This window comes from Semicossyphus pulcher, unplaced genomic scaffold (genome assembly GCF_022749685.1).
Source record: "Semicossyphus pulcher isolate SPU_LCO1_2020_fin unplaced genomic scaffold, fSemPul1.0.p SCAF_10, whole genome shotgun sequence".
NCBI classification, from domain to species: domain Eukaryota; kingdom Metazoa; phylum Chordata; class Actinopteri; order Labriformes; family Labridae; genus Semicossyphus; species Semicossyphus pulcher.
Genome location: NW_027211604.1, coordinates 24,448,733 through 24,461,104, shown reverse-complemented (window position 1 = coordinate 24,461,104; position 12,372 = coordinate 24,448,733). Strand labels below are relative to the sequence as shown.

At 40.3% G+C, this 12,372-nt stretch overlaps 2 protein-coding genes across 2 annotated transcripts; both read left to right on the top strand.

The window, feature by feature from the left end:
* Window positions 1–215: 215 nt before the first annotated feature.
* Window positions 216–2,682, top strand: pigw (phosphatidylinositol glycan anchor biosynthesis, class W). The gene is made up of 2 exons (XM_069675716.1): window positions 216–303; window positions 687–2,682. The coding sequence occupies exon 2, from the start codon at window positions 690–692 to the stop codon at window positions 2,160–2,162; it is 1,473 nt and encodes a 490-aa protein (XP_069531817.1). The 5' UTR covers window positions 216–303; window positions 687–689; the 3' UTR covers window positions 2,163–2,682.
* A 588-nt stretch (window positions 2,683–3,270) lies between these two features.
* On the top strand, window positions 3,271–11,905 carry ggnbp2 (gametogenetin binding protein 2). Its single transcript, XM_069669180.1, has 14 exons — window positions 3,271–3,338; window positions 4,184–4,309; window positions 5,535–5,615; window positions 5,740–5,993; window positions 6,440–6,538; window positions 7,280–7,393; window positions 7,492–7,701; window positions 7,777–7,951; window positions 8,037–8,222; window positions 8,333–8,477; window positions 8,694–8,819; window positions 8,961–9,109; window positions 9,192–9,377; window positions 11,140–11,905. The coding sequence occupies exons 2-14, from the start codon at window positions 4,217–4,219 to the stop codon at window positions 11,341–11,343; spliced, it is 2,022 nt and encodes a 673-aa protein (XP_069525281.1). The 5' UTR covers window positions 3,271–3,338; window positions 4,184–4,216; the 3' UTR covers window positions 11,344–11,905.
* The last annotated feature ends 467 nt before the right edge of the window (window positions 11,906–12,372 follow it).

Below are 12,372 nucleotides of genomic sequence, written 5' to 3'. Positions count from 1 at the left end.
AAAATACTCTAACTTCAGGGCATTGTAGCTGTAGAACTGTGATGTTTATGTTATACTCTTACTAATGGTGCTACAAAATCTACTATTTTCCAATGCTATAAAGTCAAAGGTTGAATGTTTTCAGAAATCCGAGCTACTTTGAATGCATCACGTTGCCGAATGCGGAAGTAAGCGTAGGTACTCTCATGTTGTAGGCATGATAGCTGGGTTAGCATAGAGACTCCAAGCAACTGTTAATAGGTATGCTGTAGAACAGGTATTTTTGTGAATCTGCATTTCTTACGCAGAACAGACAACCCAGTGGTAAGTACATACAACTAAACACACAACTAGCATAGTTACGTTATTAAACGTCGGTGTATATATCAGAGTACGTTAATGACTCCAGTCTTTGTGAATGCTAGTGAAATACTATCTGGGGTAGAGAAAACTTCCTCCTGAATAGCAGTTTAAAGTGTATTTGTGTCGTTAAACCAACGCCAACAAACAGACTGCTTTGTCTGAAAACGAGTTTAATAATTGATGCAGTTAGTGACCCTTCTTAATCAGAGAAAGTAGCTTTATCCCTGTAAAATATCTCTGCTATAGTGTCCTAAATGTTGTTCCATTTCCCAGCATCTATTAAGCATATTCATATGTATATGCCTCCGAATGCAACCATGCTTATTTTATTTTAATGTTTGCAGGCCATGTCTCAGCGGGAACTGAAGGAGGCATTTGTCAGTAATCTCAATGGGACCAGTCTGCAGGAGGTGGCCCTGGGTTCATTTCTCTCCCCAGTGTGCCTCATCCACAGAGGACTGATTCTCATCCTCTACCAGCAGGCCAAAGGGGCTCTTCCTCTGCCACTTCCACTGATTTCTCACCTGCTTCTAGACTTTTCTGTGCTTATTCTTCCCCTCGTCTTGTCATGCACCATCCTAAGCAGCGTTCTCCACCAGGTCATCATTAGTCTGACCTTGGTTTCTGCTTTAGTGTTTTGCTATATTTATCGTAAAAACAGGCACGCACAGAACACTGTCAGCTCATTTCTTCAGAGTCACGTTCAATACAATCAGGTTCCCTTTGTGACTATCTTTCGAGTGCTTGTAAATGTAAAAACAGCCATCAGCATCCTTGCTGTAGACTTTAGCGTCTTCCCAAGACGATATGCTAAAACAGAAACCTATGGGACAGGTGTTATGGACTTTGGTGTTGGAGCATACATTTTTGCAAATGCTCTTGTCTGTCCAGAGGCTCGGGGGAAGAACTTCTCAGGATCCAGGATGAATCAAATGAAAAAGCAGCTCCTGTCTGTGTGGCCCCTGGTTGTTCTTGGCATGGGAAGGCTGGTAAGCCTCAAGATGACCGGCTACCAAGAGCATGTGACAGAATACGGCGTCCACTGGAATTTCTTCTTCACACTAGCCATTGTCAGAGTCGTGACTTCTTTGATTTTAGCTGTTTTGCCAGCCAGTCAGTCGTGGCTCTATGCCCTTTTGATCAGTGGATTTTATCAGTTTGCACTGGAGACATCAGAGCTGAAGGCCTTCATTCTCCACAACAATGACAGAGAAAAGGACTTCCTGCATGCTAACAAGGAGGGAATTTTCTCTGTAGTGGGATATGTTGCTATCTACATGGCAGGAGTTCAGGCAGGACTCTTTGTCATGCAACCAAGATCTCAAGTTCGACAGTGGCTCAAAGCACTTTTTAACCTCTTGTTGGCATGTTTTGTCCTGTTCGCTGCTTTGTGGACATGTCAGACATTCATTGAGCCAGTGTCTCGCTGCTTAGCTAATTTACCTTTCTGCATCTGGAGTGTTGCTCAATCTTTGTTGTTTATGTCCTGCATTGGTATCGCTGATATGGTTTTACTGTTTTCCAAAAAAACATCAGGCTACCATTTTGGTCCTTCCTCGTGGAATTTGTGTAAAAAACAATCGGACTCTGAGAAAAAGACGAGGGAAATAGATGGGCTGTGCCTTGTTCAAGCTGTCAGCAGGAATCAGTTGCTATTTTTCATGCTTGCAAATGTCATGACAGGATTGACCAACTCCATTGTGGACACACTTAGCAGCAGCGATTTAATTTCAGTGTGTGTTTTGCTTTTGTACATGTTCATGAATTGCTTTATTATATATCTTTTACATGTTTGTGGAATCACAATTAAATTCTGGTAATGTTGCATTTGTGAAACTACAAGATTAATTTGTATTTTGAAGGTTTTCGGGGGCTGGAGTTACACATATTGACATTCAGAAGAATTGAAAAATACTGAGTAGATCTGTTTAAAAAAAAAAAGAAAAAAAGAATGCTTTTGTACATAATGTGTTTTTAAATGCAAATAAATGCATGTCCTGTATTTGCTGTGTGTCGTCAGTAGTTTCTGTTTCTAACCCTCACATTCTGCTCGTCTCTGTGTTTGAAACGCTTTGAAATTATGAAATTATTATAGCAATTTACAAAAGCAAAGTCTATTCATCTTTATTACATACCATGTACCAAACGCACAGACAGATGTCAGTAGATACGCACTGTACCTTGAACTGATCTCCTAATCATTCCTTGTTCACTCTGCCCCGTCCTTGACCACTCCCAGGTTTCATGGTGGAATTTAAAACCTGTTTGTTTTTCTATGAATGTTGTTTTTTTATATATATAAAATGTAATGATTTAAGATATTAAAGTAAATTGACTGGTTTATTGTTTGAGTGTTACTCTGCTTATTCAATGTTCATTTAAAAAAATACTATATAGAGAAATTAAAGATATGTATAGTCAATCAAAATACAATTTCATTTAACAATGTTACAATTTCATTTAGCAGACACTTTTGTCCAAAGCAACGTACATCCAAGGACAAACAAACCTCTAATCATATAAAACTATAAGAATTTAATAATTTATCATCAGTCCTATAGGATTATAACATGTTATGTTACATTCCTATTGGACTTTGCTGCATTGGACTAGGTCCAAAATCAAGTTTTTACATTTTTAACTTCAAATTTCTATTTGAATCTTACTTTTTGACTCCATTAAAAATACATGGGTTAAAATATAATAAAGCATTATAATTTAAGTGTATAAAACTAAGTCAAATAAACAAGTAAACAAAATGAAACGTGGTAAACTTTAGGTCTCATTTATTTGAAATTAACCTCTTCTTTTATGAATGAACATTTTCTCCTTCACAAGACGTACTCAAACTGCGCCCCCTGCAGGCCATATGAATTACAACGTCAGCTAGTACGTGCGGAGGGCAAAGGTCAAATCAGTAATGAAGATTCCGCCACCGTAGCAGCCTCGCTCACTGTCGCACTTGTTTATCTTTTGAGGGGAAATTTCTGAAGCGGGTAAGTAAAACACTAATTGCCTCCATTCACATGTCCCTTTATTATGTCAAGGTGACAGATTATGGTCTTTCTTTTAAACGTTATAAAAGAGAGCCTGATGAAAGTGACAGATGCTAAGTAGACAGTCACCCAGTTAACTTTATATTAGCCGTATTCAAGCTAGCTAGCGTTAGCTTGCTAGGACAGCGATGCTTAATAGTAAATTAGGAAAGTTTGCTGGCATCGACAGGACGTAGGCAAAATAGATGAACACTGCAACATATTTATTATTTTTCTAGGTGTTGTTATCTGCAGTGTAGAACAATCTCTTGAGAATATTGAGAGAAGAAAACACCAACCGGCTTCCTTAATTTCTACACTCGCACTGCTAGCGAAATTAGCTAGCAGGATACGATTACTGGCTAGCTGCCGGTGGCTGCTTTATCCTGCCCATATGGATAGATATTTGCATGAATAAGCATGTCCTCACAACTTCAGTCATGTTAGTCAACACCGCTACGAATTGGTTTTACAAACTTAAACATTAAACCTTTTCTCCTCCGAGCCACAGTGTCCCAGGTTGTTTTGCTAATTTAAGTTAGCTGGCTAAATCTGGGTCAAGACAAATCTGACTCGATTGCAACAGTGTTTGTGACGTTAAATCAGATGTTGTCAACGTCAGTAACCGGTTTGCATTTTCTACCCTGTTTTTTTGTTAGGTAGTCTGTAAAAGAGCTTTAAATGTACTGTAAAGTTGCTGTCAAAGCTTGTTAGCTCGCAATGGCCTGCAGTAGATTAGCATTAGCTTGTTGTAGCCTGTGCTGGTGTCAAGTGTGGTCAGTCGCTCTCCTGTGTGTCATCTGCAGGCGAGCTGCATCGCAACCAAACTGGAAGAAGTCATGGCACGTCTGGTAGCAGTTTGCCGGGAAGGGGAAGAGGAATATCCGTTTCTCTCCAGACAGATCCCCCTCTTTATTGATGATACTCTGACAGTAAGTAATCTTTGCACAAGGAGAATGACCACGACGGTGACAGGTGGAATGTGTAACTCGTTCATAAGCCTCTTTGGCTTTGCTGTTAGCACTCCTCATGAGTTGTTTAGTCCCATGATATAGGACATGTTATAATACAGGATGCATTACTGTCACACATCTCAATGTAGATCTCAAATGGTTATGTGCCACTATTACATTACTGCGGTGTACATGAACTCAGAGATCTCTAGCTAAACAAAGGCACTGAATCTTAAGTGCATTTGCAGTAAAACTGGCAAATCGATCTAGTCTGGTTTCCCATTCACTACTGATGACTAATGGTGGTTTAAATGACGGCTCTACATACTCAAGGTGTCCTGTTCTCTCTCAACAAAAACAGGTTTATGTATTTTACCATGTTTTTTGTACCTCTGTCATTTTGCCTATGTCTTTATGTAATTAGTTTTTTTTGCCTGTATGTAGGACAAATTTTCTCTGAAGAACAATCAAATAGAAAGCTGAAAGTTTGTATAAACCTGAGTTAGTGGTGTCAATTTATAGTTTATGTTTCAAACTAATATTGGACACCTGCTATGCCATCACTGTCAAGATTTTTGGTGGCAATGGTGAGCAAATATGACACAACGCACTGAAGTAGCAATAAAACCTTAAACTGTGTGCTGATTTTGTCATAAAATGAATTATTAAAGAATAAATCTAAACTTTTATTAATGTAGCACTTTTTTCTAAACAAAGTTAGAACCATTGCCAAATATTGTTTGGCAATATTTACTGGTAACTTTGGAGTGCTGGGGCGCTGGTTTAGCTCACCTGGTAGAGCAGGCTCCACATATACAGAGGCTACAGTCTTTGATGCGCTGATTGCAGGTTCGTCTCCCGGTCTGTGGTCATTTGCTGCATGTCATCCCCCGCTCTCTACTCCTACATTTCCTGTCTCTTCAGCTGTCCTATGTATCTTATGGCAAAAGCCAAAAAAAAAATCTTTAAAAAAAATTAGGAATGTTGTTGTGAGTGCTAATATGAACTTTAACAACCAAACGTGATTGTGACCCTGATGATGAGCTTGTGATACTAAACGTCTAAAATGTGACGCATTAGTAATGTAAACAGTGACACAGGAAATTCTTGGAGTCAATGGAGAAAATGATCAGCATGGCTGAATTCAGCTTCTGCAAATTTCTGTTTAGTACATTAACTGTTGTCTACGATCTTTAATTGTCAGATGGTGATGGAGTTCTCTGACAGTGTCATGGATGTTGACAGCAATGAAATTAACACGTCTCATTTGAAACAGTTTTCTGAGGTGAGTAGTTAATATCCACACTGAAGCCACTATTTAAATGTATGAAGTATGCAAATTGTTGTAGTTTGTCTTCATCTGACTTGCCAACAATGTAGTGACTGATGTGTGATTCCTTTGCCTTTAGTATTACTCCAAACTGAAGCCAGAGGACTTGAATATGGCCATGATGGTGACCTCCAGGGAGGTGTACGGTGCTTTATCTCAGCTGGTGCCATGCGTGGGCTGCAGACGGAGTGTGGAGCGCCTCTTCTCACATTTGGTGGAATCAGGGAACCCGGCCCTGGAGCCCCTCACAGTGAAACCAACGGGTATGCTGTCCGTCACCAAGGCCTGTTTAGCAGACGTAAAGAAGCTCTACACCCTCTTCTACGTTCATGGGTAAGATACAAAGAAATGTTTTCTCACATTTATTGGAAGAAAACCGGCAAAAACAACAGTTTTCGTTGGTTTGAAAACCGAGATAAAAACTCCGATATGTGACGTCATCTGGTCATTGAAAGGCTATATAATGATAATGCTATGCTGATGTACTGCTCTCTAGTTCACATAAATAAAGCCACCACTCTCCTCAGTAACAGACCCCACTGATTTTTTTTTCTATCTCACGTCCTGAGACATGGACGTGATAAGGAGATTTCAATGAATGAACTTGAAGCTATGCATATATTCTATGTGTCTTCAGTAATGACCCAGGGTGTCATTTTTAGGACATTAGTGCGAGTACAAGTTGTCCCTTTGATATATGACACTTTCTATTTTATCTACTTTCCAGAATAACTCTGGGTTTTGACATTTTGTTTGTTTTTTGTATCTATTTTTTCCAGGTCAAAGTTGAATGACATGATTGATGCCATTCCAAAAAGTAAAAAGAACAAACGCTGCCAGTTACACTCCTTAGACACACACAAGCCTAAACCTTTGGGGTGAGTAACATGACTGTTTTTATCATGACTGTTTCATGAATGCTGTATTCTCATCAGGTACAGAATGGCAGATTGGTACAGCACACAGAAATTTACAACTGATTAAAAACAGCTATGAAAGTGATTTGGAGAAAGGAACAGCCGTCCCTTCAGGCCATTTATGATTGGAAAGTTGTAAGACAAGCACATAAAATCATAAGGAAGCCCTCACACGTTCATATTCGTAATTCCTAAATATGAACGGTTACCTTCAGGTAGATGGTATAGAGCCAGTAAGCGTAAGAGTAACTGGTTTAAGCTTTGTTTTCTTCCCACCTCAGTCACAGTGCTGAACAAACAAACAGCTCAATTTGGCCCCTGCTGAACCAGCCTCATGTAAATACCTCAGCTGGGGCTATGCCCCTGAAAGGCCTGAAATGTCCTTATATCCCAGAACATTGTAGTTGGCTAGACAATATTGAAGTCTCAAATCAAATAATCAGGTCTCTAATGGTTTAGTGTGTTGCAGGATGGCATGCTATATACAAAAAAGAATGATACTGTGTGGAAGAAAAATGCTATGCTAACATAAGAGTATAATTTAGTGACATTTGTTTTTGTGACGTATAAAAAGCCAACTGTTTCATCCTATCAGCTTGTCAGGGTGTATACAGCTCATTTTGTGCCACCCATAAGTGGAACAAAAAGTAATCTGCAGTTTAAGAGGTGATTACTGTGTAATCGTCGTACGTTCGCTTACAGGGGAAGCTGGATGGACGTGTGGGAGCTCATGTCTCAGGAGTGCAGAGACGAGGTGGTCCTTATCGACAGTGCTTGTCTCTTAGAGACGCTGGAGACATACTTGCGCAAACACAGGTAATGTTGCATTATCATAGCCTTTATTTCACAGATATTTCCCTCGCTTAAACGTTGTTTAATGAGGCTTAAAAATACCTGAACAATCTTGTCCACAGGTTTTGCACTGACTGTAAGAATAAAGTGCTGAGGGCTTACAACATCCTGGTGGGGGAGTTGGACTGCAGTAAAGAGAAGGGCTATTGCGCTGCCTTGTATGAGGGGCTGTGCTGTTGCCCCCACGAACGCCACATCCACGTGTGCTGCGAGACCGACTTCATCGCTCACCTCCTCGGCCGGGCGGAGCCAGAGTTTGCAGGAGGCTACGAGTAAGTGAAGGTTTTAACAGTAACTGCAGAGTTCACTATTTATACATTTAATTGACGATGATGTTTGTTTCTAAGACGCAGAGAGCGACATGCCAAGACCATTGACATTGCACAGGAGGAAGTCCTCACCTGTCTGGGAATTCACCTGTACGAGAGGCTGCACAGGATCTGGCAGAAGCTCAGAGCAGAGGAGCAGACCTGGCAGATATTATTCCATTTGGGAATTGATGCACTACGCAAAAGTTTTGAGGTACGCAGGTTTAAATTTCAAACTCATTTTTAGATGGTTAATGCATTTAGGCCGTGTGATAAGGAATGTGTTACCGTGCCCTTAGATGGCGGTGGAGAAAATGCAGGGGATCAGCCGGCTGGAGCAGTTTGTAGAGGAGCTGTCTGAGGAGGAGAGAGCCAAAGAGCTGAAACAGGAGAAAAAGAGGCAAAAGCGAAAAAATCGTCGGAAAAACAAGTGTGGCTTTGACATGTCTGAACAGGAGGCCGATGACAAGGAGAAAACAGATGAGGTAATGCTCCACCCTCAGTGAGCGTCTGGCCTCGCATATTAATTACCATTCATGTAGAGCTACACATCTGTTTCCTTGTATTGAACTCTGGCCTGTGTCGTGTGTTGCAGGGTTCTCTTGAGTCTGTGGAGGACACTTGCAAGGTCTGTGGCAGCCATGATGAGGAGGAGGAGGAAGAGGAGGAAGAGGCTGGATGTGGAGAGACCGCCACTAATAGGAGCACTTCTTGTAACTGCCCAGACAACACCAAACAGAGTAAAACAAATGCACACAGACTACGACTGAATTTTGACTAACATAATAATTTGCAGTAATCTGCTTCCCAGCATAAACAGTGGCAGGCCTCAACCAGACATCACCACGAGCCTTTAAACCTTTTATTTGTTGAGGCTATTTTATTATCAAGAAAAGCACAGTTTAAAGACAAATGATGGCTTTTAAAGTTGTGCATTTTTGGATTTGTTTCTGTAGATTTGTCCCCTCGCAGCAATGGTAGTGACTGTGGGTACTCCTCAAGTATGGAGGGCAGTGAGACAGGATCACGAGAAGGTTCTGATATCGCCTGCTCCGAGGGAATATGCAACCATGACGAAACAGGTCTGGTTTGAGAGGCTAAAAGATGCTGAGGACTTGCACCAAAAACCTTTTAAAGGATTTATTTTTGATATATACAATTCTAAACATACTGTATGGTTTCTTGGAGCTTATTTCTCACTGATTTTTATTGACCACCTGCAGGAGATGACTCAAATGCCCATCACTGTGCAGAAGTAAAGGAGGAAGATACAATAGACAGTTGTGTGGACTGCTGGCCACTCTCCGAGGAAAACTCTCTGTGCAAGAGTAAAAAGAAGAAAAGGAAGGGCAAAGGTTTATGCAACAGTCAGGTAAGAGTTCGCCCTGTTGGAGTCACATGCTGTATGCTTGATATTGAAATCTGTATTAATGAAATTCTTCACTTTCCTGCAGGGACATAAAGCTGAAGGCTGCATGTCAGATGGGAACACGACAGGCCTCAGTCAACCATCACACACTTGCCGAACCAAAGAAATCTTTGCCAGTATTGCACTACATTTACCGTGGACAGCTCAGCAGAAGACCCTCAGCCTTAATGGGAGCCCCGCAGAGGCAAACATCAGCCTGGTGGAACTTCTGGTTAGTAAAAAAAGTTTAAAGAAGAGTTGCGTAGTTTCACAGGAGACAGTTTGACTTGTTATGGTAGGACAGGCACAGCTGCAACTGCTAACTTTAATGATAGATTGTTTATCTAAGGCTATGCTATTGAGGGATTAACTGTGTATAATGGCTCATAATGGACGGGCCCTGAAACTGGATCGCCAAAGTAAAGATGTACCCTGTCCAAAAGAGCTATAGGTAATGTTTTGTCAGAAAATAAGGAGCTTGTATTCTTTATATTTAGCTCATAGACTATATATATATGCTAGATATACTGCATAAGACTGTGTAAGCAGTAAACGTAGCCTCTTGGCCACTTTCGCACACCACACCAAGCAGATGAATGATTTTTTTCCGCAGTGACAGCAAAGCCAAATAAAACACTCGCTTGTGCGTTATCAGGGGCAATTGTCATTTTGTTCGGCGTCTTTGGCTCGGATAGAAAACTTCTGAGGCTGAAACCTCTGCTGGAATTACCAGCGCCACGTCAGCCAAAGGTCAGAAGTCGAACATTTATCCCAGGGAAGTGATTAGAAGTTAGCAAGATTCACTCAACCGATGCAAGCACTCGCTTTACCAGGAGGAAATCCCGCAGCCTGCGCTCCTCCTGCTCCAGTGGTGCAGCGTCACCGCTCTGTGACCCGCAGTGATCACAGACACAGACGGCAGACTGTTTAACACAATATAAAAAATGAATAGTTAATATTCAGACTCTCGACCAGCGGGGCTGTGAATTACTTAAAGTCACTAGATTCATCAAACCAATCGTTGTTAAAAATAAATCAGTCATTGCCGGAAGTACAATCAGATGAGATCACCCACTGCAGGCGTTACACACACATGAGCCTGTTGTTCCTCGTTTGCTCTTGAAGGTCGACCATGTTGTGACACAGGCCTGATAGAATATTGCTTTTTGTTTAACTGTTTACAGAGAATGGGTTCATTTATTCTTAAAACTACGTTTTTTAACTGGATAAACAGAATTCCTCTGTTCTCACTTTGTAACGTGTTTGAGTTTTATCATTGTTAGGCTCAGTGTTTCAGAGCTGTCTCTTGTGGACACAGTTGATACGGAGTTGTTGTTTAATATGACTACAGAGCCTGCAGGTTTCAGGCAAAATTTAATAACCTATATATGTTTATTTGCATTATAGGTTTATATATGTGCAGCACACTTGATTGTTCTGAACAGTGCAGTTATCAACTGCAATGGCTAATAAACACTAAAATCATAATGTATACATTTCTCTCTCTGTGTTAAGACTTTTGTTTTCTTAGGAAGGTCGAAAAATGCATTAAATCGGTGATCGGCAGATCTCGCTATCAAAGAATCTGTAATCAGTATCGGCCCTAAAAATCCTGATCGGTGCATGCCTATAAACGACTCTACTTCTTGATGTTCATTTGCCAATTATAGACATAAAGCACAGTAAGGTTGTGGCCACCTGTGAATGAGTCACTACCACAGCAACCTCACAAGGAGTTATCGATGCATATCCACCTTCTCATCCAACTACAGTCACGTCTGGCTCTGAAACACAAGATGGCAACAGTAAAAAGGTCAAACTAGAGGCTTTAAAACTGTAGTTCACAAACAAACTAGTCACAGTAGCTACTTCCACTTCTTATATACAGTCTGTGATTTAATTACTATTCATTTAGCAAGAATTAGTCAATACACTGGTTTTATTACGGCTCCTCTGTAACCTACTGCACTTGACTTGTGTTTCCTCTACCACAGGATGATTCAGAAGTGGCTTCAGATGAAGAGAACTGTCTGACACAGGATGAAATTCAGGCATTTTTAGAAAGAAACCAGTCTTTCTACAACAACCGCCACCAGTACCGACAGCTCCTGAAAGAGAAATTCACCAACTACTGCCGCACCACTGAGCGGAGTAAACCTGTGTGTAAAAAGTGGTTCGCCACCACCAGTGTCAACTAACTGCACTAACGACGTCTCCCACCTGGGAAAAACACTCGTGACCACTGCTGCAACGTCTTTACAAAAGATAATTCTGAAGTAAATCTGGTGTCTTGTTGAGTCATTTCGCCTTTTTAAAGTAAACGTGATTCTGACTTTCTGTTGCTCTCTCTCTCTTTTCCACTTGTACACAAACACATTTTTCTATCTCGTTTCTCGGCCACGTTCTCACCTGTGATTGCTCTCTTTGACCAAGCCTAGCTATGTGTCGTTGGTCTTCTGTAGGGTCATTGGATAAGAGCACAGTGGAATCAGTAATCAAGCTTTGCAAGCTGTGACATTAGGGATAAATTTTAGGAATCTTATTTTATGTAGTCTTGTTTTGTTTTTTTTCTATTTTGTTTCTCTTTGGTGACACTTCAGTGTAGTGGTAAAGGTTGTACCATTTAATGTGTACAGAAATTCTAAGTATAGAGATTTTACAGAGAATAAACATCCATTTGTAATGAGGATTTGGGTGTGATGTCAAGAGCGCAACGTGCAAAATTTACTAAATAAAGAATATTTATTAATATGCATTATACATTTGTTGTTTTTTCTTAACCTTACACCAGTTCACGTTTGTTTTGATAATAGAATATAAATACTACCGTTTGTTTTATTCATCCACTATTGAACAAAATCCAACCTTTATGGTAAACAAGGTGCGCTATTGTAAACATGTGTTTAATGGATCAAACGTGTCCTTTTAAAATGCGCCTGGAACTCGGTTCAGATAGTGTGCAAAAATTGCCACCTTAACTTTCTGTCGGAAATTCCATTGTTCTTGTGAATAATTATTAATGTTATATTCACAACGCGTTTTTCACATTTTTGTTAAGAAACATTTTCAATGGGGGATGTATCATTTTTATAGAATAGCTCAGTTCTTTGTCAAACAAAATCACCGCTATTTAAACTACAAAGTCAAATGCTATATTTCGAACGTTTCCTGACCAAACGCTTCTGATAACAGAAAATAGAAAAAGATAACTTGCAAACCACTTATGT